Source organism: Trachypithecus francoisi, unplaced genomic scaffold, assembly GCF_009764315.1.
Source record: "Trachypithecus francoisi isolate TF-2019V2 unplaced genomic scaffold, Tfra_2.0 Lachesis_group2, whole genome shotgun sequence".
Classification (NCBI taxonomy): Eukaryota; Metazoa; Chordata; class Mammalia; order Primates; family Cercopithecidae; genus Trachypithecus; species Trachypithecus francoisi.
The window spans coordinates 16755790-16778626 of record NW_022681465.1 but is presented as its reverse complement, the minus strand read 5'-3'; the positions used below and the strand labels follow the sequence as shown (position 1 = coordinate 16778626).

General features: G+C 44.4%; 1 protein-coding gene and 1 long non-coding RNA gene across 2 annotated transcripts in view; one reads left to right on the top strand and one right to left on the bottom strand.

Annotated features, from left to right (window-relative positions):
• The window catches only part of MYO10 (myosin X), a 274244-nt gene that overhangs the window by 234105 nt on the left and 17302 nt on the right, over positions 1-22837 (top strand). The window contains exons 22-30 of the mRNA XM_033178828.1: positions 431-537; positions 1961-2191; positions 2531-2576; positions 3281-4156; positions 6121-6244; positions 10694-10937; positions 15190-15285; positions 19622-19715; positions 21526-21581. Of these exons, the coding sequence (XP_033034719.1) occupies positions 431-537; positions 1961-2191; positions 2531-2576; positions 3281-4156; positions 6121-6244; positions 10694-10937; positions 15190-15285; positions 19622-19715; positions 21526-21581 (1874 nt within the window). The remainder of the gene's footprint in view (positions 1-430; positions 538-1960; positions 2192-2530; positions 2577-3280; positions 4157-6120; positions 6245-10693; positions 10938-15189; positions 15286-19621; positions 19716-21525; positions 21582-22837) is intronic.
• Positions 21177-22837, bottom strand: part of LOC117064776 — a 67398-nt gene continuing 65737 nt past the window's right edge. Inside the window, exon 3 of the long non-coding RNA XR_004429668.1 lies at positions 21177-22621. This is a non-coding gene — a long non-coding RNA (uncharacterized LOC117064776). The remainder of the gene's footprint in view (positions 22622-22837) is intronic.

Sequence of the window (22837 nt, the reverse complement as noted above, 5' to 3'; positions counted from 1 at the left end):
CTCCCTTCCTCCTTTCCTTCCTCTGCTTTCTGTATCTCTGAATCATATTACATAGACTCAGTGTAGTGACCAATGCTGGTCCATGAACTATTTGTCCCGGCCCATGATGTGTTAAGTGTTTAGAAGCTTAGATAGCAATTTGGTAGTCCTCTTACGCCTGTTGAATCTAGTAACAATAACCATAAAAGGGACTTGTATTTTTATGCAGCATTTTTGTTTTTCCTTGTAATATATCTTTATTGGATTTTGCAAGTGTTTTAGCCCATGACAGGTGGAATCTTTAAAAACCACTGTTCTAGAAAGCATGGCCATGTGGTGGAGCAAACTTAGAGAAAAAAGCCTTAACCCCAGAAGATATCTCAGACGCAGAAATGCCTTCCTTCTGCTGGCCACGTTCTTTGCTTCTGACATGTGACTCCCTCCTGAGCAGGTCTTTCTTCGAGAATCCTTGGAACAGAAACTGGAGAAACGGAGGGAGGAGGAAGTGAGCCATGCGGCCATGGTGATTCGGGCCCATGTCTTGGGCTTCTTGGCACGGTAGGAACCCCACGCTGAGGGGAGAAGGCAGTAAGCTCCATGAGGGGGTCCTTCCTTCCCAGTGTGTTGCAGTGGAGGGGCCTGAGGTTTTCGAATTGAGGGGAGCCTCAGGTCAGGCCTCCTAAGCAGCCACTCCTGAAACCTAGCTATCCTGACCTGGGCAGCAAGTAGGGAAGGGAGCTCTGCACTTTTTGACATCTCAGGTAGAAAGAACAGTAACATCAGGGAACTCTACTGAGATCTATTTATTTATTTGAGACAGGGTCTCACTCTGTCTCTGAGGCTAGAGTGCGGTGGCACGATCATGGCTCATTGCAGCCTTGACCTCCTGGGCTCAAGCAGTTCTCCCACCTCAGACTCCCAAGTAGTTGGGACTACAGGCACACACCACCATGACTGGCTAATTTAAAAAAAAAAAATTTTTTTTTTTTAGAGATGGGTCGCTCCATGTTGCCCAGGAGGGTCTCAAACTCCTGGGCTCATGGGATCCTCCCAGCTGACAACGTGCTGGGATTACAGGTGTGAGCCATTGTGCCCAGCCTTCTACTGATACTTAATTTGTTTACCTACTTCCTCTGCATCAGGTCTTGAAGCCACAGCAGCTTGGCTGTTCACCTTAGTGTTACCATTTTGGCTACAGAGACCCATCCTCCAGCTGTTTGAGGAATGAGGTGACTTCTTTTTTTGTTGTTTTTTTTTGAGACAGAGTCTGGCTCTGTCACCAGGCTGGAGTATAATGGCACAATCTCGGCCCACTGCAACCTCCGCCTCCCACGTTCAAGTGATTCTCCTGCCTCAGCCTCCCAAGTAGCTGGGACTATAGGTGTGTGCCACCACGCCCAGCTAAGTTTTGTATTTTTAGAGACGGGGTTTCACGATGTTGACCAGGATGATCTCAATCTCTTGACCTTCGTGATCTGTCCGCCCGCCTCAGCCTCCCAAAGTGCTGGGATTACAGGCGTGAGCCACTGCACCTGGCCTGAGGCAACTTCTCTTCATGTGCATTTTAGTCCCGTCCATTGTGCCTGTGAAACGTTACATGTTACATTTTCTGAAGTACAAAGCTGTCCTGCTGTGATGATTTTTTTTTATATGAACAGGAGAATATATCAGATTTCTTTGGGAACTATTTACCCAACTTTCTGCCAAAACTACTTAAAGTCAACATGAGGGGTTGGTTATGTGTTTATTTAGCCAAGATAGTGATAGGCTTCTTACTTTAGTTTTGTTTGTTAGTATTTCTTTGTTTTTCTTCTGTTTTGTTTTGACCAAAGGGGCCTCCTTGTTCTCTCCAGTTTCCATAATGAGATTATCATTCTGAAACTGGGTCCTCTTTTGTCTTGTAGTCTTCATGTGAGCTCATTTGAATAGCTCAAAGCCTCATTACTTCAATGCTGATTCCCTTGTTTTCTTTCATTTTCAGAAAACAATACAGAAAGGTCCTTTATTGTGTGGTGATAATACAGAAGAATTACAGAGCATTCCTTCTGAGGAGGAGATTTTTGCACCTGAAAAAGGCAGCCATCGTTTTCCAGAAGCAACTCAGAGGTCAGATTGCTCGTAGAGTTTACAGACAATTGCTGGCAGAGAAAAGAGAGCAAGAAGAAAAGAAGAAACAGGAAGAGGAAGAAAAGAAACGGGAGGAAGAGGAAAGGTACAGTACCTTTCTTGCTGGGATGAAACAAAAGAATACATTTTGAGTGCTATGCTTGGTATCTGTCTGTGCAGCCAGAAATCCCAGCAGATGCCCCAGAACCTACAATTTGAAACAGTAACTCTTGGTGGCTAGAATATAAAATTCCTTGGCAGCATGAAAGACCCAGTTCTGTGAATATTTTTATTCATACACAGAATAAGTCCATGGCCAGAGGAAGGGGGTTCTGTCTTTCATGCTTTCTGTCTTTGGCAAAGCTGTTTTAAAAAGGTAGATCTCTCTGAAAAGTGGTTCTAGGGTTATTGTTGTTGATTTTCACTTTTTCTTTACTATTTTTAGAGAAAGAGAGAGACAGCGAAGAGAAGCCGAGCTCCGCGCCCAGCAGGTAATGAGTGCAGTGACGACTTAGCCTCTCGTGTTTCTACTTCCTTCCCACTTCTAACGCTTGGACTCTAGGATTCAAAACCGAATTAAAGTAGAAAGATAATAGGAAGACCAATTTGAGAGGATGTGTTTATGATGCAGTTTCTGACCCGTTACAGTTGGGTAAAGCATAGTGAAGGCTGAGGTTTTAGTGTGCATCACAAGAGTATAATTTCTCTAAATCAGTATAACCAGCGTGTTAGTTTGCTAGGCCTACCACAGCCAAAAGACCACAGACCGGTGGATTGAACAGTGGAAACTAATTTTCTCTCAGCTCTGGAGCCGGAACTGCAAGATCAAGGTATCCTTAGGTTTGATTTCTTCTCAGGCCCCTCCCCTTGGCTTGCCGGTGGCCGTCTTTGCAGTGTGTCTTCACGCAGCCTTTTTGCTCTGTGTGACCTAGTCTCCTGTTCCCAAAAGGACACCAGTCAGCTTGGATTAGAGCCCACCCTAGTGACCTCATTTTAACTTAGTCACCTCTTTAAAAGCGGTATCTCCAAATGCAGTCACATTCTGCAGTATTGGGGGTTAGGACTTCAACCTATAGACTTTATGGGGACACAGTCCAACTCGTAATGACCACATTTCATCCTGGTTGCAAAGCGGGAGCCATGCTTGGACTTCTGTACTGAAGCCTTCTGAAATCTCCCTTCTACTTCTGTTCAGGAAGAAGAAACGAGGAAGCAGCAAGAACTCGAAGCCTTGCAGAAGAGCCAGAAGGAAGCTGAACTGACCTGTGAACTGGAGAAACAGAAGGAAAACAAGCAGGTGGAAGAGATCCTCCGTCTGGAGAAAGAAATCGAGGACCTGCAGCGCATGAAGGAGCAGCAGGAGCTGTCGCTGACCGAGGCCTCCCTGCAGAAGCTGCAGCAGCGGCGGGACCAGGAGCTCCGCAGGCTGGAGGAGGAAGCGTGCAGGGCGGCCCAGGAGTTCCTCGAGTCCCTCAACTTCGACGAGATAGACGAGTGTGTCCGGAATATAGAGCGGTCCTTGTCTGTGGGAAGCGAATTTTCCAGCGAGCTGGCCGAGAGCGCATGCGAGGAAAAGCCCAACTTCAACTTCAGCCAGCCCTACCCAGAGGAGGAGGTCGACGAGGGCTTTGAAGCCGACGACGACGCCTTCAAGGACTCCCCTAACCCCAGCGAGCACGGCCACTCAGACCAGCGAACGAGTGGCATCCGGACCAGCGACGACTCTTCAGAGGAGGACCCATACATGAACGACACGGTGGTGCCCACCAGCCCCAGCGCAGACAGCACAGTGCTGCTCACCCCGTCAGTGCAGGACTCCGGGAGCCTGCACAACTCCTCCAGCGGCGAGTCCACCTACTGCATGCCCCAGAACGCCGGGGACCTCCCCTCCCCAGACGGCGACTACGACTACGACCAGGATGACTACGAGGATGGTGCCATCACTTCCGGCAGCAGCGTGACCTTCTCCAACTCCTATGGCAGCCAGTGGTCCCCCGACTACCGCTGCTCTATGGGGACCTACAACAGCTCGGGTGCCTACCGGTTCAGCTCTGAGGGGGCGCAGTCCTCGGTGAGTACCCACCTGGCATGTTCCAGTGAAATGGGTGGCCGGGAACAATGAGATCACTTGGACACAGGAAGGGGAGCATCACACACCGGGTCCTATTGTGGGGAGGGTGTAGGGGGAAGGGATAGCATTAGGAGATATACCTAATGCAAATGATGAGTTAATGGGTGCAGCACACCAACATGGCACGTGTATAGATATGTAACAAACCTGCACGTTGTGCACATGTACCCTAGAACTTAAAGTATAATAAAATAAAAAAATAAATGGGTGGCCAGTCACACCCACCCCTGTGGCATCCTCAAGTTGAATGAAGATACCCATAGGATATCCGTGCAAAGACTGCAGAGTCGGCTGGGCGCGGTGGCTCAAGCCTGTAATCCCAGCACTTTGGGTGGCCGAGACGGGCAGATCACGAGGTCAGGAGATCAAGACCATCCTGGCTAACACGGTGAAACCCCGTCTCTACTAAAAAATACAACAAACTAGCCGGGCGAGGTGGCGGGCACCTGTAGTCCCAGCTACTCGGGAGGCTGAGGCAGGAGAATGGCGTAAACCCGGGAGGCGGAGCTTGCAGTGAGCTGAGATCCGGCCACTGCACTCCAGCCTGGGCCACAGAGCCAGACTCCGTCTCAAAAAAAAAAAAAAAAAAAAAAAAAAAAAAAAAAAAAAAGATTGCAGAGTCATGGTCTTAGAGATCATCTTAAACCTTTTTCTTATTCCATAAGCCAATTGCATTTGTAAGTGGAATTTTGATGTGCCTGTTTTGGGTTTAGCACAAAGCCCCAGAGCTGAACTGTGGGCCTAAAACCTGGGAAAACTGGCTATTTATTTATTTATTTGTGTTGTTGTTGTTGTTGTTGTTTTTGAGATGGAGTCTTGCTCTGTTGCCCAGGCTGGAGTGCACTGGCACAATCTCAGCTCACTGCAATCCCCTCTTCCTGGGTTCAAGCGATTCTCCTGTCTCAGTCTCCTGAGTAGCTGGGATTACAGGTGCCCGCCAGCACACCTAACTAATTTTTGTATTTTTAGTTGAGATGGGGTTTTACCATATTGGCCAGGCTGATCTTGAACTCTTGACTTCAGGTGATCCACCTGCCTCGGACCCCCAAAGTGCTGGGATTACAGGCGTGAGGCACCACGCCCGGTCGAAAACTGTCTTTTTAAATGGAACTTCTGTTTATTTTATTTTATTTCTTCCTTCCCTTTTTTTACAATTTGAATGGAACTTTTTTAGCTTTGCCATGCTGCGTTAGGAAATAAGACACACCCTAAACTGCAACAAGACTTGCCGGGGATGAATTGGCAAACTTTCCTTACAGTGACTTCACAATCCAAACCACACGATGTTATTTCTTATAGCGAGTGTAAAGGAAGAAGCTGCAGGGCTCAAATGTACTCTTTCCAGTTTCTGGATTTATCTGTAGTTGACTTTTATTTTGTCATTTTGGTCATGCATTGAATGTTCTCTTGACTTTCAAAGATTTGAAAATGTATTTAACATAGTAATTCAGAGGGGGTTAAGTTTTGCATGGTTTGATTAAAATTATAGCCTTAAAAAGCATGGTTAATTTTAGGGCAGATAGCCTTTGGATTCAAGTATATCTTGTCTTTCATGTATCGATTCAACTGACCGTTCGACCTTAAAAGTTGATATTTTTAATTCTGAATTATTTGTGTGCTACCGTAAATCAGGCGTGTTGCTTGTCAGTTATTTTTTTCTTCTTTCTTTTTTCTTTTTTTTTTTTTTTTGAGACGGAGTCTCGCTCTGTCGCCCAGGCTGGAGTGCAGTGGCGCGATCTCGTCTCACTGCAGTCACTGCCTCCTGATTTCAAGTGATTCTCCTGCCTCAGCCTCTCGAGTAGCTGTATTTTTAAATTTTTTCAATGATGATACATGCTGGGTGTTTTAGTGGCTTGCTTTGTGGCCTTTTCCCTCACCACTGGCTTCTCTCTCTCTCGGTCCAGTTTGAAGATAGTGAAGAGGACTTTGACTCCAGGTTTGATACAGACGATGAGCTTTCGTACCGGCGTGACTCTGTGTACAGCTGTGTCACTCTGCCATATTTCCACAGCTTTCTGTACATGAAAGGTAATGACTGCAGCTGCCATGGAGTCTGGGTTAGCGGGAGAGCGAGGTGCTATTTTATCCGGGCTGATGTGTGTGTTGCTGCTGCTGCTGCTGCTGGAATTGGTGGAGACCCATTCTAATGATAAACTGCATGTTTTCATTCTAATATCTCCTACCAGGGATATTAGAGAGCTAGAAGGATGTGCTATACATGGGGGAAAGTGAAGAGCTCACTGAGGGCCACAGCCCGCTTGAATTGCTCACCATACGTACTTCATGATGAGCATTTGCATTGTATGCTTTGATTGTTATTAACCTTTGAATATACTTTGCTGAACCTTAACACCTAGGGGCCTTGAGGCACACTCCTTTTGGAAAATTATTTAGTATTTATTTATTTATTTATTTATTTAAGACAGGGTCTTGCTCTGTTACCTAAGCTAGAGGGCCCTGGTGTGGTCATGGCTTACTGCAGCCTCAAACTCAGGCTCAAGCCATCTTCCCACCTCAGCCTTCATAGAAGCTAGGACTACAGGTGCACACCATCATGCCAGGCTAATTTTTTATAGAGATGGAATCTCACTATGTTGCCCAGGCTGGTCTCCAACTCTTGACCTCAAGCAATCCTCCCAGCTTGGCCTCCCAAAGTGCAGGAATTGTAGGCATGAGCCACCATGCCTGGCCAGATAATTATTTAATTGGCACCTTGTGTTTATGCTTTATTCCTGTTCTTGACTGTGACTTGGAACTCAGTGACAGGGATAATAAGAAACCCTAATCATCACCAGTTTTTGGCAGGAGTTTTACGTGGATGGTTAAAAAGAAGGGACCGTCCTGTTTCTTGCATGGACCTAGACTGGAGAGGGGAGAGAGTCGAAAACGTGGGGATGGGCAGGGATATGAGAACCTTCCTCCCCAGGTCTCCTCTTCCTGCTTTTTCTCATCTTTGATTTTTAAATTTATCTTCTCCCTCCCTTTTCTTCACTTTCCTTTTTACTGCTATCTTTCTTCGTTTACGTTTACATTTTCTTTTTTTCGTCTTCCCCACCATGACAACCATTTTTTTTAAGACAGGATCTTGCTCTGTTGCCCAGGCTGGAGTACAATGGCACTGCACTCATGGGTTCAAGTGATTCTTCTGCCTCCGCCCCCTGAGTAGCTGGGATTACAGGCATGCACCAAAGCCCGGCTAATTTTTGTATTTTTAGTAGAGACGGGGTTTCACCATGTCGGCCAGGCTGGTCTCGAACTCCTGACCTTGTGATCTGCCCACCTCAGCCTCCCACAGTGCTGGGATTACCGGAGTGAGCCACTGTGCCCAGCCATGAAAACCCTTTTATTCCGTTTTCCCTTCTTTCTTCCTGTACTTCTCTATTAGCTTCTTTACCTTTTCTTCCATGTCTTTTTCTTTTGTTGTCTTTGATATTTTTTTTCTGTTTTCTTCACTTGCGGCTTTGTTGGATTCCTTTTTTGCTTCACCTGCTCCTTTTAGAAAACATGGGTCTAGTGACGACTGTCAGTCATTTGCCTTTCAGAGTTCTGCAATCTTCAGCTTTGGAGCCTCACAGTGCTTATGAAAGCCCCAGAAGGTTTGATTTAGGGGAGACTTTTCTGTTGTCCAGAATCACTGGTTGATGTGGACTTCAGTAGGACTGTTGGAATGAAAAACAGAGAGGGTGATGTAGCCAGCACTGGAACATCTGACAAAGGAAAAAATGTCATCGCAAATCAGAACCTAATGATCCAACAAGTATTTAATCATAGCATCTTAAGATTTTCTCAGTTAGAAATCATCTTAACTGTTTTTACTAACATATAATTCCCATTCCTCAGTTTTTAATTCCCTAAGTTAATTTGAAAATTCTTTTCAATATTCCTCTTATTTTTAATATGTGGCATTGATTTTTTTTTTTTTAGACAGAGTCTCGCTCTGTTGCCCAAGTTGGAGTGCAGTGGCATGATCTTGGCTCACCACAACCGCCGCCTCCCAGCTTCAAGCTATTCTTCTGGCTCAGCCTCCTGAGTAACTGGGATTACAGGCGCACACCACCACGCCTGACTAATTTTTGTATTTTGAGTAGAGACAGGGTTTCACCATGTTGGCCAGGCTGGTCTTGAACTCTTAGACTTGTGATCCACCCACCTCAGCCTCCCAAAGTGCTGGGATTATAGGCGTGAGACACCACGTCTGGCAGCATTGATTGATTGATTGATTGATTGATTGATTTTATTTATTTTTTGAGACGGAGTCTCGCTCTGTCGCCCAGGCTGGAGTGCAGTGGCCGGATTTCAGCTCACTGCAAGCTCCGCCTCCTGGGTTTATGCCATTCTCCTGCCTCAGCCTCCCAAGCAGCTGGGACTACAGGTGCCCACCACCACGCCCGGCTAGTTTTTTTGTCTTTTTTTAGTAGAGACGGGGTTTCACCGTGTTAGCCAGGATGGTCTCGGTCTCTTGACCTCGTGATCCGCCCGTCTCGGCCTCCCAAAGTGCTGGGATTACAGGCTTGAGCCACTGCGCCCGGCCAGCATTGATTTATTATACAGTTACTGGATTAAAACCAGTAAGAGTAGGAAAAAAGTAAAGACACATTCAAAGTATTAAAATCAGGGTCAAAGAAGTTAAGCGGGTGAGCTTTCAGCATCTCTTAATAAAGCTACTGTGTAAATGCAGCATCATTTAATATTTAATAAAACTTTTAATTAAAACAGAGCCAAAAAGTTTCAGAGCAACCAATGAATGAGAAAGAAAATCTAATCACCAGTTTGTATTTTATGGGCATAAATGAGTTTTCACAACCAGATAACCTACTAAAGGTGTTTGCAGTTGGGAAATTATAGCATTAAGTAGATTATCTAAATGATGAATTTTCAAGAGACGGCCTGGAATTGCAAAGGGAGGGCCAAGAGTGAGTGCTATCGATAACAGAACGACAGATTAAATAAACTAATGGTGAGGGCTGTTGTGATGAGTGTTTTAATCTTCTAAACAACTGTGAATAAGCTTTATCATTTAACAATAAGATCATAGAATAACTTTACACAGTTTTCCTCCGGACTTGTTTTGAGAAACCCAGATTAAAGTCACAAATCAAAACACTAATAATATTTCTTTCTGGTAGCCCTTGGCAAGTTTACCGTATGTTAGGACACAGCTCTGCAGCTTGGCACAATTACCAAAGATGTCTCAGCTAAATGAGCAGGGACCTCTTGGACAAAAGGAGGGAGAGGAGTCCAGAAAGTTCAGTGAAGCAAGTGCACTGTCTGGTTTTCACACACTGAACGCATAAGAGAAAAACACTTCGTTTATGCTTACTTTAAATATCCCATGTTTAAATGTCCCTTATTTCATTACTGGTTGGTCAAAAGAAAATAATGTGTGGACAATCTTATAATAACAGATGTGTGTAAGATGTTGATCTTGAGCAGGTTGGGGAATCTGGAATACAAAATTATCCTCCCAGAAGAGCATAGAAAGATTTTTTTTATCCTATGAAAAGTAACATCTGTATATTTAAGTTCAAATCTTAGTGTAGTTTGTACTCTTGCTTTTTCTTTTTTCATAGTCTCAGTCTTATACCTGTAAAACATTTTCAGATGATGCTTTTCTTTGAAAAGATGTTTTTCTCCGAAAAGCCATATTGTCTTTACCTGTGTAAGTTAGACTTTATCGGTCAACCCTGGAATCACTGATAATTCTTGTTCACACATTGACCAAATATGGAAGGAAATGGGTGAACTCTGTTTATTATTTGGGATGGAGTTTCACTCTGTCACCCAGGCTGGAGTCTAGTGGCGCAATCTCGGCTCACTGCAACCTCCTCCTCCTGGGTTCAAGCAGTTGTCCTGCCTCAGCCTCCCAAGTAGCTGGGATTACAGGCACGCACCACCACTCCTGGCTAATTTTTGTATTTTTAGTAGAGATGGGGTTTTACCTAGTTGGCCAGGCTGGTCTCGAACTCCTCACCTCGAGTGATTCACCCTTCTCGGCCTCCCGAAGTGCTGGGATTACAGGCATGAGCCATTGCTCCTGGCCCAAAAAACGGGTAGAGAAACTGGTAAACTTTGACACCATGTTAAAATAATTTTCCCTCTCTGGGTCATTTGGAGATAAGCCTGATCCTTACGTAGGGACATGGTTCTCACCCTTGGCTTTTGACTTATTCCTGGGTTAGAGTGTCAGTTCATTACTTGCTTTTCTGTTGGCTCCTTACAAAGCTTTCTCAGCTAAGTGAGCAGGAGCTCCTTTAAATATAGGGATTCTTGTGTAATCCAGCCCAGCTGGTGTGACGTCTGTGTGGTGCCCCTAGACGTTAGCTAGCAGTACCTCTCCCCACTGAGGGGTCTCTGCGGTGCTGCAGCTGGGGCCGAGTCTAAGCTTGGCTAGACATTAACCCCTGCTGTACATGTTGTTGTCATCCAATTGGACTGACTGTGCTTTCACCCCTCTCTACCCAATCTTGGGGGGAACAGGTGGCCTGATGAACTCGTGGAAACGCCGCTGGTGTGTCCTCAAGGATGAAACCTTCTTGTGGTTCCGCTCCAAGCAGGAGGCCCTCAAGCAAGGCTGGCTCCACAAAAAAGGCGGGGGCTCCTCCACACTGTCCAGGAGAAATTGGAAGAAGCGCTGGTTTGTCCTCCGCCAGTCCAAGCTGATGTACTTTGAAAACGACAGCGAGGAGAAGCTCAAGGGCACCGTCGAAGTGCGAACGGCGAAGTAGGTTGCTAAGCCTGGCTGTGGCCCGATGGGTTGCTCAGGGGTTTATGCTGGTGGTCACAGAACCACGCTGTGCAAGTTCCTTGCAGTGGCAGTAGCCTGTAGTAGGTGTCCTGATAATTCAGTTTAGTGGGTTAAATTATTAGGAGACTGGGAAGTAAGACTTAATCCGTGAGTGCTTTGCTTTTTGTGATTATACTCAGACACGTGGCTGTCATTTGGAAGATGGCCAGCCAGTTGGACCTGGAAGTTGCCCAGTGGAAACGGAATTGTATGTGTGGAGGAAGAATGGTGGGAATTTGGAACAAGTGGCTGAGTCTTTTTATGGGTTAATGTATCACTTTCAATTCCTTGCTCCAGCTGTAGCCAGCAGATAAATTAGCTAAATTAAAAGCAGACAGACTGCAGTTTTCTGAAATGAATCACTTGTCTTCTGTTATACCAGTGTTGGTTATACTAGCCATCCCCATTCCCAGCAATGAGAGGAACAGGGCTGGTCTTCAAATCCAACATGCCTCTTTTTCTGCCACACCCTTATAGAACCAAAGCTTTGGACTGTTGAGGGCCTATTATTTTTGTTAAAGACTAAGTCATGTTTCCAGAAAATTGTTAGGAGTTACAGGCAGCTGGTTTTCTGGGGTAACTAGATACTAAGCCTGAAAACATGTTTGGGGATAACCTGTAGTCGTTCTCCACTCAAAACTGAGTGACCTCAAATACTTAGAAAAGTAGTAAAATAATCTTTGAGGGATCAAATTAATGCCTGAAGTCAGGAGCCTTAAAAGTAAAATGTTTCTAATCAGCCAGCATCAGCAACTTCAGAAAAGTATTCATTGTAAAGTGGAAAGTTAAATGAGGAGAGGGAAGTCTTTTATGTATTTGATTTTAAGAGAAATCTCATGTCTCTGCAGACGGCAGAATATTGGACATTTTCAGGCTGTCCCTTTGGAGTTCATGAGGTGCAGGAGTGGGCTTGTGAGAATCCTGGGTCTGAATCCTGCAAGTGTTCACAGCAAGGCATGGCTCTGTTGCCTCTGTCATCTTCTTTCAGCCGCACATACCATGATGTTCCTCATCTGTCTATAGATGGCTTGATTGATTGACTGACAGGGTCTCACTCCCACTGCCCAGGCTGGAGTGCAGTGACACGATCTTGGCTCACTGCAGCCTCAACTTCCTGGGCTCAGGTGATCCTCCCACCTCAGCCTCCCGAGTAGTTGGGACTATAGGTGTGTGCCACCATGCCAGGCTAATTTTTTGTATTATTAGTAGAGACGGGGTTTTGTCATGTTGCCCAGGCTGGTCTCAAACTCATGGGTTCAAAGCCATCCGCCTGCCCTGGTCTCCCAAGTGCTGGGATTACAGCCGTGATGTTTCTATGTAATTATCCCATAGAAGGGGCAAGCACCAAGAAGCTGAGAGAGAGGGAGGCATAGTATTGAATTTCACCAGAGTATATTGATTTCACCAGAGTATATTTCTTTTGCAGCTCACTTTGTATGCTGCTTAATAAAAGCTCTATTCGCAGGTGCTTCATCAGAATTAGTGAGTTATGGAAATGTTAGCTCTTATTCAGCCATTTCTGTCACCTCCTATAGAACAGGAAAAGTGAGTTATTATTATAGAAAACTTCAATCATGGGCAAGAGTGGGTAGAAGAATATAACAAAACACAGACTTACTCCAGAGCTTTCGGTGGCTATCCACCCATGGCCAAGAGTGTTTCATCCACAGTTCTATCCAGTCCCCTCCCCCAACAAACTACCTTCTTTTACAGCAAGTCACTATCATGTAATTTCTTCTGTAAATATTTAGTATGCATTTAAACATTCTAATATATAATCACAATACCATTATTACTTTAAAAAAATATTAGCTCCTAATATTATCTAAACTCCAGTCATTCATTGTTCAGATTTCTGCAGTGACCTTATTTTTTTTTATTTTTTAATTTTTTTTGAGACCGAGTCTCACTCTGTTGCCTAGGCTGGAGTGTAGTGGCACAACTTTGGCTCACTGCAACCTCTGCCTCCCCGGTTCAAGCAATTCTCCTGTCTCAGCCTCCCGAGGAGCTGGGATTACAGGCGCCTACCAGTATGCCTGGCTAATTTTTGTATTTTTAGTAGAGACAGGGTTTCACCATATTGGCCAGGCTGGTCTCGAACTCCTAACCTCAGGTGATCTGCGCACCTCACCCTCCCAAAGTGCTGTGATGACAGATGTGAGCCACTGCGCCCGGTTTGCAGTTTCCTTATAAGTGGAGGTGGTAGTGTTCTTGTTGGTTTGGGTTGGTTTTATAGTTACTTTCTTCAAGTCAGAATCCAAATGAGGTCTAGATGTTGTCACCGGTTTTTAGATCACTCAAGTCTCTTTTAATGTATAGATGCCCCCTCCGTCTTTCTTTCGCTTGCTGTTTGTAATGGAACATGTTAGCTCACTTATCCCATGGTTTCTGCATTTCACCAACCCTGTACGGGCATGTGTCTGAATGTGTTTCTCTTTCTCATTTATTTCTTGTGAATTGGTCATTAGACCTAGAGAGTGATTGAATTCAGTTTTCCTTTCTGTTTAAGAGTGCTTCACTTGTGTTGGTGTTGATTTCTGTTAAGAAGGCTTAGAGTAGTAGCTGGTTGTTCCTCTTGGGATTTCAGCAGTTCTGACCTTGATTTTTTTTTTTTTTTTTTTGAGACAGAGTCTCGCTCTGTCACCGAGACCGGAGTGCAGTGGCACTGGCACTATCTTGGCTCACTGCAACCTCTGCCTCCCGAGTTCAAGTGATTCTTTTGCCTCAGCCTCCTGGGTAGCTGGGACTATAGGAGCGCACTGCCACGCCTGGCTGATTTTTGTATTTTTAGTAGAGACGGGATTTCACCATGTTGGCCAGGCTGGTCTCAAACTCCCGACCCGAAGTGATCCGCCCGCCTCAGCCTCCCAAAGTGCTGGGATTATAGGCGTGAGCCACTGCGCCTGGCTCTGACCTTGATTTTTTAAAAAATATTTCATCTCAGTGATTCTAGCTATGAGGTCAGATAATACTTATTTTCTAACCAGGCTAATTTAGTTTTGTTGCTGTAAAATACATGTTTTATTGTGAACATTTGTACTTCTTTAGTTATGAGAGCAAGCTGGCTTTATGCCCCAAACCCTTCTTCATGAAACGTGTTACTATCTCTGGTCTGATCCTAACATCTGCTGCTGTTTTACCCTGATTTTGTTAACCTGGTTCACCAATTTTATTTCTCTAGTGTTGTTTAGGGAGGGTTGCAGATGAGATCAAGATGGTATTGAGAATCAGACACACCCACATCCTGCACCTCATCCCCAGCACCCCTCATGGAAATAATATGCACATCTCAAGCAGGAGTCAGATGCAGCAGCCATGGCCTTCAGCTGGGAGAGAGAGCTGTGATGAGTTAAGGAAGGAGCTCACAAGGCCAAGGTTGGCTTTTGTAGACTGGAGAAAGGATTCAAAGGAAGTTGCAGGCAGGAGTGGGGGCTGCTGCCTCAGGCCTGTCTGGGGCCTAAGCAGGGGTGGGCATTGGGTGGACCAGTGTGAGGGGAGAGAGGCTCTCCCCTAGAGAAGTCAGGGGAACCCTGCTATCCCTGGCCACACCAGCAGCCTCTTCCCTGGGCAGCAGAGAGGAGCCTAGCTCCCCCTAGCTCCCCTAGCTCCCCTTAGCTCCCCCTAGCTCCCCTAGCTCCCCCAGCTCCCCTACCTCCCCCTAGCTCCCCCTAGAACCTAGGAGATTCCCCTAGAGGGAATCTTCGTCATTACTAAAAGGAAAACAATTGTGTGTCCCTCCATGTCTTCTGGTGATGGGTTCCAGAACCACCACTCCCCTCCCCGCTGCAGCCACCAAAATCCTCAGATGCTCTAGTGCCTGCTATAAAATGATGTAGTCATTGCATGTAACCTCTGCATATTCTCCCACACACTTCAGATCTTCTCTAGATTACTTCAATAACTAGTATGATGCAAATGCATTGTGAATAGTAGTTACACTGTATTGTTTTTTAATTTGTAGTATTATTATTTTTTAAATTGGATTTTTAGTTTTGATCTGCTGCTGGTTGAATCCACAGATGCAGAACCCACAAATGCTGAACTCGCAGATACGGAGAGCCAACTGTGTACCGTTCCTTCAGTGACAGACACTTCCCGACTCTAGTCATTGGTTTCATGAAATTGCTTTCCTCAGTTATTCAGAATTTGGTGTTCCTGATGTGCATTTGTTGCTTTTGCTCCTTTGCAGAGAGATCATAGATAACACCACCAAGGAGAATGGGATCGACATCATTATGGCCGATAGGACTTTCCACCTGATTGCAGAGTCCCCAGAAGATGCCAGGTGAGTCTGCGCTGTCGACTTGGTTTTTACCCACATCCTGCTCCCTCGTGCACAGGTGTGAGTGTCACACACAGCACTGTTTACCATGCTGGCCTTGACAATTTTTAATTGACTTTCTATTAGGATGGTTGAGGAACCAAGAGTCATAAGAAATTGATGTGTACTTGTCCCTTGGGGAATCTTTCTCTGGGCAAATGTATTCAAGTACAGCGCAGGGTTTCCAGCCTCCAGTGCCACTAGACCCGTTGTCATCTGTCTCAGGCTGTTACTGTCACCGGTAGCGTGTGTAAATTACACAGCTGCATGTAGCTGAAAGCCCACCCTCTGAAAGCTTCTGAGCTTTGAAAGTGAATTGTTTGTGTTTGCATAAAGACCAAAAGGGCAGGGAGTAGTAACTGATAGCTGTTTTAATAACTGATAGTGCTATGGCATTGGGGGGTTTTAAAGATGTTAATATTGAAGAATTCAATGGAAGAGGTACTCACTTACACAGAACTTACTATTAGCTGGGTGCAAAAGTAATCGCAATTATATTTCAGGCTAATATTCTAAATGTTTCATACCTAAATATTTCAGGCAGTATTCTAAATGTTTTATAAATACTAACTCTTTTGATTCTCTTGAATCCTGCAAGGTAGACATAAATTATTACCATCATCCATATTTTGTAGAATAGGAGACTGGGGTACAGAGAACAGTTAGTATCACTTGTAATGCAGTGCAACCTCAATTCTGTTGAACGGAGACATTGAACTTCTTAAAAACATTTCCTCCTAAGGAGCTTTAACTTTTGACTGAGATTAGAAGAGGGTGGAGGCCTTCATTGGGGCAAGTTGTCTGTAACTTCCTGGACTTCAGGTTTCCATGCTGGAGTGCTGAGGAGACACAGCACAAAATTAAGGAGACTTAGCATTTGCTCTTCAGTGTGATGCATCACAGGTCCACTAGTGGATCAGAAACCGTGGAGTGTCTGTCCTGTCTCTTCCTGCAACTTTGTGAGTCTGCAGGGTTATGTTGGAGATGTCTGTCTTCAGCTCTGAGCAATGCTAGAGAAATCTTTTTTTTTTTGAGACGGACTTTCTCTCTTGTTGCCCAGGCCGGAGTACAATGGTGTGATTTCAGCTCACTGCAATCTCCACCTTCTGGGTTCAAACAGTTCTGCCTCAGCTTCCCGAGTAGCTGGGATTACAGGCATGTGCCACCACGCCCGGCTAATTTTGTATTTTTAGTAGAGACAGGGTTTCTCCATGTTGTTCAGTCTGGTCTCGAACTCCTGACCTCAAGTGATCCACCCGCCTTGGCCTCCCAAAATGCTGGAATTACAGGCGTGAGCCACCACGCCCGGCTGAGAACGTCTTTTAATTTATGAGGGTAACATCTAATAGCTGAATTCTTCAATTCTCAGCCCCAAGATCATTAGGACCTTCTAATGTGTTCTCAGGACCCCTCACTATCCCTTGCCCTTTGAATCTTTCTGAGTTGATACAATACCATGGTAGCGACATTAAGAGTAAAGACACCAGAAAATAATTCTTCCCGTGGGAACAAACTAAAACCCTGCTTAGACCCATAAATTCTAACACAAACTGGAAAAACAAGCAAACCTGGAATTACAGCCCATCATTCTGTCTGGGACTCCTAGAGACCACATGTGGTTGTTTGTGGCTCAGGGAATGCCTGCAGCTTTTCGGCTGAATTATAGGCCCGGCGTTTGGCAGCTGCCCTGTCTGTTTTATGCCATGATGAACCTGCTAAATTTAACCTTTGGAATATTTTAGCCAAGGACTTTTTCTCCTGACCAGTGGAACACTTTTTAAAAAAATTCCTTTTCAGATTCCAAGTTATACTTGAATCAAGAGAAGAAATTTATAAATTTAAGAGTATAATCTAGACAGAATCGAAAGTACAACAAATTTTATGCCTTTGTGTGTGTGATTCCTACAACTTGAATGTATGTCTTTTTCAGTGTTTAATTTGGGATATTTTTGAGATGAGCAAAGCAATGAAGTCTTGCTGTTTGGTTAACCAGAATGGATAGTGCAAATTTATATTCAAGTGTTTTCCCTTGTTGTATACAAGCTATATATGCAGATGTGTTGTATATGTTGAATCTTTTTCAAGCTTGTAGTCACATTTTTCTTCCTAGGAAGCACAGGAGATAGATTTTAGTGCTTTGCTGTAAATAATTTGCCTGGCCTACCTTTACATATGGGTGTCATTTTTTCACTTAAACATCCCATTGGATACCAACTACTTTCCTCTCTGCCTTGAACGGTAGGAGTGTATATATATTTTGTGTCTTATACGCCCCGAATAGGAGGATACCCTAGCATCTCTTTCATACTCGATAACTCTGATATTTCGTTGTTGGTCAGCAAATGCTGGATGGATGCATGTTTGTTCATGGTCATTTTCATGATGCTTTGTTCTGCTTGATTTTTCTTGAGTTGTTTCGTTTTCATTTTGTATTTGTATTTTTGTGAGACACAGTCCTGCTCTGTCACCCAGGCTGGAGTGCAGTGGAATGATCATGGCTCACTGCAGCCTTGGCCTTCTGGGCTCGGGTGATACTCCTGCCTCAGCCTCCCAAGTAGTTGGGACTACAAGCATGTACCACTACACCCAGCTAATTTTTTATTTTTTGTAGAGACTGGGCCTCAGTAAGTTTCCCAGGCTGGTCTCAAATTGCAGGGCTTAAGCCATCCTCCCACCTTGGCCTCCCGAAGTGCTGGAATCACAAGCGTGAGCACCATGCCCAGACACGTTTTCCTTTATTTTCTGGTTGTGATGAGGCTGGGTGTGAGAGTACTCATTTGAAATGAAGATGGAAGAGTTCTCTGGTCAAAATAGTTTTCTACTTTAAGCAGTTATTTTTCATTTCCAACTCTCCTGTGGTTTTATTGACTTGAGTAGAAATGCTGTTAGGTGGTTGAAGACCCCATCCTGAGAATACATAGAAAAAATAGACATCTAGACCAGGCACAATGGCTCATGCCTGTAATCCCAGCACTTTGGGAGGCTGAGGTGGGTGGATCACCTGAGGTCAGGAGTTCAAGACCAGCCTGGCCAACATGGTGAAACCCCATCTCTACTAAAAATACCAAAAATTAGCTGGGCATGGTGGCATGCGCCTGTAATCTCAGCTACTTGGGAGGCTGACGCAGGAGAATCACTTGAACTCGGGAGGCAGAGGTTGCAGTGGCCAAGATCGTGCCATTGTACTCCAGCTTGGGCAACAAGACTGTAACTCCATCTCAAAAAAAAAAAAAAAAAAGACAGACATCTAAATAGACATCTAGTGTCCATTCCAATGTGATACTCTTCCATTACATGTTGAGTATCCCTTACCCAAAATGCTTGGGACTGGAAGTGTTGCAGTTTTTGGAGTTTGGAATATTTGCATTAGACTTACCGGTTAAGCATCCCTAATCTGAAAATTCAGAATGTTCCTGTGAGCATTTCCTTTGAGCATCATGTCGGTGCTGAAAAAGTTTTGAATTTTGAAGCATTTCAGATTTCAGATGTTTTTGGATTGTGGATGTTAAACCTGTATTGATCATCTCACCTTGACATACATACATACATACATTTATTTATTTATTTATTTAATTATTATTTATTTATTTATTTTGAGGCAGAGTCTCACTCTGTCGCCCAGGCTGGAGTGCAGTGGCCGGATCTTAGCTCACTGCAAGCTCTGCCTCCTGGGTTCACGCCATTCTCCTGCCTCAGCCTCCCGAGTAGCTGGGACCACAGGTGCCCGCCACCAAGCCCGGCTAGTTTGTTTGTATTTTTAGTAGAGACGGGGTTTCACCATGTTAGCCAGGATGGTCTTGATCTCCTAACCTCATGATCCGCCCACCTTGGCCTCCCAAAGTGCTGGGATTACAGGCATGAGCTACCGCACCCAGCCGAAATTTATTTTTTAAACAGAAAAAGCACCTGAATGTTCCCTAGTTTATAAATAATTTCTTAAGTAAGGATCTTTGATACAAGTATTTTGGGTAGAACTGAGGATTTTATTATTTGCTGTTAATTTCTCAAGGAACTCATTCATCATTGTCAAATGTCTATAAAGGTCTATGGGAGAAAAGGCCGTCCATTGACCTAAAATTAGAACATAATAGAGCACTTAAGGGCATTTACAGGTACTTTATCTGCTTCTTCTCACTTTATTCTTTGGTAATGAAACCGACATTTATCCCTAAGAAGTAATGAAATTAAAAGCAAAGGTGCTTAGAGATGTTATTTTCACAGATTACGTGCAGTAGGGCACTTATTGCTTTGCCGGTACGAGGTTGGCCTCTCCTTCACAGTTGTTCTCTCTTCCCCACAGCCAGTGGTTCAGCGTGCTGAGTCAGGTCCATGCGTCCACAGACCAGGAGATCCAGGAGATGCATGATGAGCAGGCAAACCCACAGAATGCTGTGGTATGGGAGCACTACCTAGGATGGGGGTGGGGCGTCTGGGGGCAGGGATGGGGAGGGCGTCAGGATGGTAAAAAAGGGAAAGATTGGGAATTTCCAGACAGTCTTTTTTTAAAAAAGGTAAATGTAGAATAATTAAGGAGAAAAACAGGACCATTTGAGTTTAAAATCAATACAATAATAAATACAATAAATAGTACAATATAATGTAATAATACAATAATAAATACAGTAAATGAAGTTGGACACTGTGGCTCATGCCTGTAGTCCCAGCACTTTGGGAGGCTGAGGTGGATCACTTGAGGCCAGGAGTTCAAGACCAGCCTGAGAAACATAGCAAGACACTGCCTCTATGAAAAAAATTAACAATTATCCAGGCGTGGTGTTATGTGCCTGTAGTCACAGCTGCTTGGCAGGCTGAGGCAGGAGGATTGCTTGAGCCTAAGAATTTGAGGCTACGATTGCGCCACTGAACTCCAGCAGCCTGACCCTCTCTCCTAAAAAAAACAAACAACAAAACCAAATAAATTGTAGAAGGTTGTAAGTAGTAATACCTTCCAGTTCTCCCCCCTCAAACCCAAAAGAACAAAAGACATAATCCTACTTTTTATGAAGTCACAGAAAGACACATTACACTTAATCTTCAAAGGACAGTGAAATCTAAATCTAGATTGTATTCCTTTTTTTTGAGATGGAGTCTTGCTCTGTCGCCCAGGCTGGAGTGCAGTGGCGAGATCTCAGCTCACTGCAACCTCCACCTCCAGGTTCAAGCAATTCTCCTGCCTCAGCCTCCTGAGTAGCTGGGACTACAGGCGCATGCCGCCACACCCGGCTAATTTTTTGTATTTTAGTAGAGACGGGGTTTCACCATGTTGCCCAGGCTGGTCTCGAACTCCTTAGCTCAGGCAATCCGCATGCCTCAGTCTCCCAAAGTGCTGGGATTACAGGCATGAGCCACTGCGCTGGGCCGAAATCTAAATTGTATTCTTTGTCTTCCCTCTATCCCAGACACATGCACAAAGTTACAAAATCCTACTTTGGAAATCACGTTTTATTTCCTCATCAGAAAAACTTGAAATAAAGTTTCTTGGGAGAAGAAGTGTAAAATTTAATCAAAGGACACAATAAAATCAGGAAATGTGTGCTATTGAAAGAAGGTTATAAACACTGTTCGCTGAGCTTGTTTTAAGAATAAGGGGGGCCGGGCAAGGAAGCTCAGACCTGTAATCCCAATACTTTGGGAGGCCAAGGCAGGTGGATCACTTGAGGCCGCCTGGAGTTTGAGACCAGCCTGGCCAACATGGCGAAACCCCATCTCTACTAAAACACAAAATTATCCAGGTGTGGTGGCCCACACCTGTAGTCCTAGCTACTTGGGAGGCTGAGGCACGAGAATCACTTGAACCTGGGAGGCAGAGGTTGCGGTGAGCCAAGATCACACCATCGCACTCCAGCCTGGGCAACAGAGTGAAACTCTGCTTCAGAAACAAAGTAAATTAAATTAACGTAGAGGTATTTGTAGAAAGTTTAGTAAAATATTAATTTTTTAAAAACATAGAGATAAATTACTGAAAGGACAAGAGGGAATGATTAACTCGTAATTTTTAAAAATAAATGGGCTATAGATTCTGCCCTGTGTAGAGGCTATTTGTACTCACACAACAGAGGAGTCATCTCATAGATGACTATTATTTTGAAGTTAAAAAGAAAAGAGCCCTTTCTGTGTGATGGGGAGTTGTGGACTAGAGGTGTTACTATAGTGTGCACCCTACTTTAGTGGTTCTCATTCTCTTTACTTTTTGTTCTTTTCCAGGGCACCTTGGATGTGGGGCTGATTGATTCCGTGTGTGCCTCTGACAGCCCTGATAGGTAAGCTCAGATGTGGCTCTTAATAAAAACAGCTCATCACCTGTGTGTGTCCACAGGTGTCTGTGCTGCTGGGTTACGTCCCTTTTCGCAGGGCTGTGAAATCACACGAGGCTGTGTGTTCCCACCTTGTCAACCCCAGCAATCCAAAGTCTGCCTTCTTGGTACCCAATTTTACATCATCTGGAAGTCTTCTCTGGGTATCTTTGGAGTCCTGGGGAAAACCCTGGGAACCTAATTTAGACAATTTTTAAAAGCATGAGGAATAAATATTTTTCATGTGTATACAGGGACAAACTTGGGATTTATACAGGAAGAAAATACCTGTTTAGGAAAATGATATTCCAGCAAAGGGGAAGGGAGTCATTCTCCTTTCTGAACTTAACAATGAACTTGGAAAGGATTTTGATGATAATGTATATGTAGAGTATTAATAAACCACAAACATTTATTTTCCTTGACATTTCTTCTTTCTTGGCACCCTTTTTGGTTTCGATTTTTGAAGGCAAATCATCTTTGGAGATGATCTGAGGCGTCTTTCTGCCCAGTGAACTTTATTGTCTCTGTTTTTATGTATTATCTTGTAAGTTCTAGCTCTGGCCTGCAGCAGAATTTAAGAAAAGTTTCTCTAGGACAGACCAGGAAAGAATCAAAATTGTCTTCTGCCCTCAGTAAGACAGCCGGAAAATGAATATGAGTATGTTAAAATTGACAACAAAATATAGGGCCTACGTGGCAGAATTAGAGCCGTGGGGTCTCTGTCACCCTCCCGTTGACAAAGGCCCTTCTGAACCATGGGCCCTTTGTTTTTAGTAGTCAGCCTGCACCTGATACCTGGCTCAATCTTTAACATGTATGTGTTATCAGTAATCAAAGCCCTGATGCTTCTTATTCTGGTATGTGAGTTTCTACCTCACCTCCACACCTTTGCTCTCCCAAGCCCTTCACTCCTCCAGGCTGGGCATGTAATGATCCATCCTTAGAATTCTGCATCCTTGTTCAGGCTTTGTCTTCCTCAACTGGCCACTTTTCTCCCTTTCCAACTATAGAAAAAAAGGGTTGGGTTATTTTTTATTTTTTAAGGGGCACGTCAAGTTCCGCCTGTTTGCATAGTTTTCCCTGTGTCCTGCAGTTCAGTTGCTCTTTTTCTTAAACTTTTGTGTCACCTAACTACAGTGAACATTTGAAGACTTGCAAGAAAGAGTTCACATTCGCTAGCATAAGCCGTTAGATAGAGGAGTTAGTATTTATATCAGCAA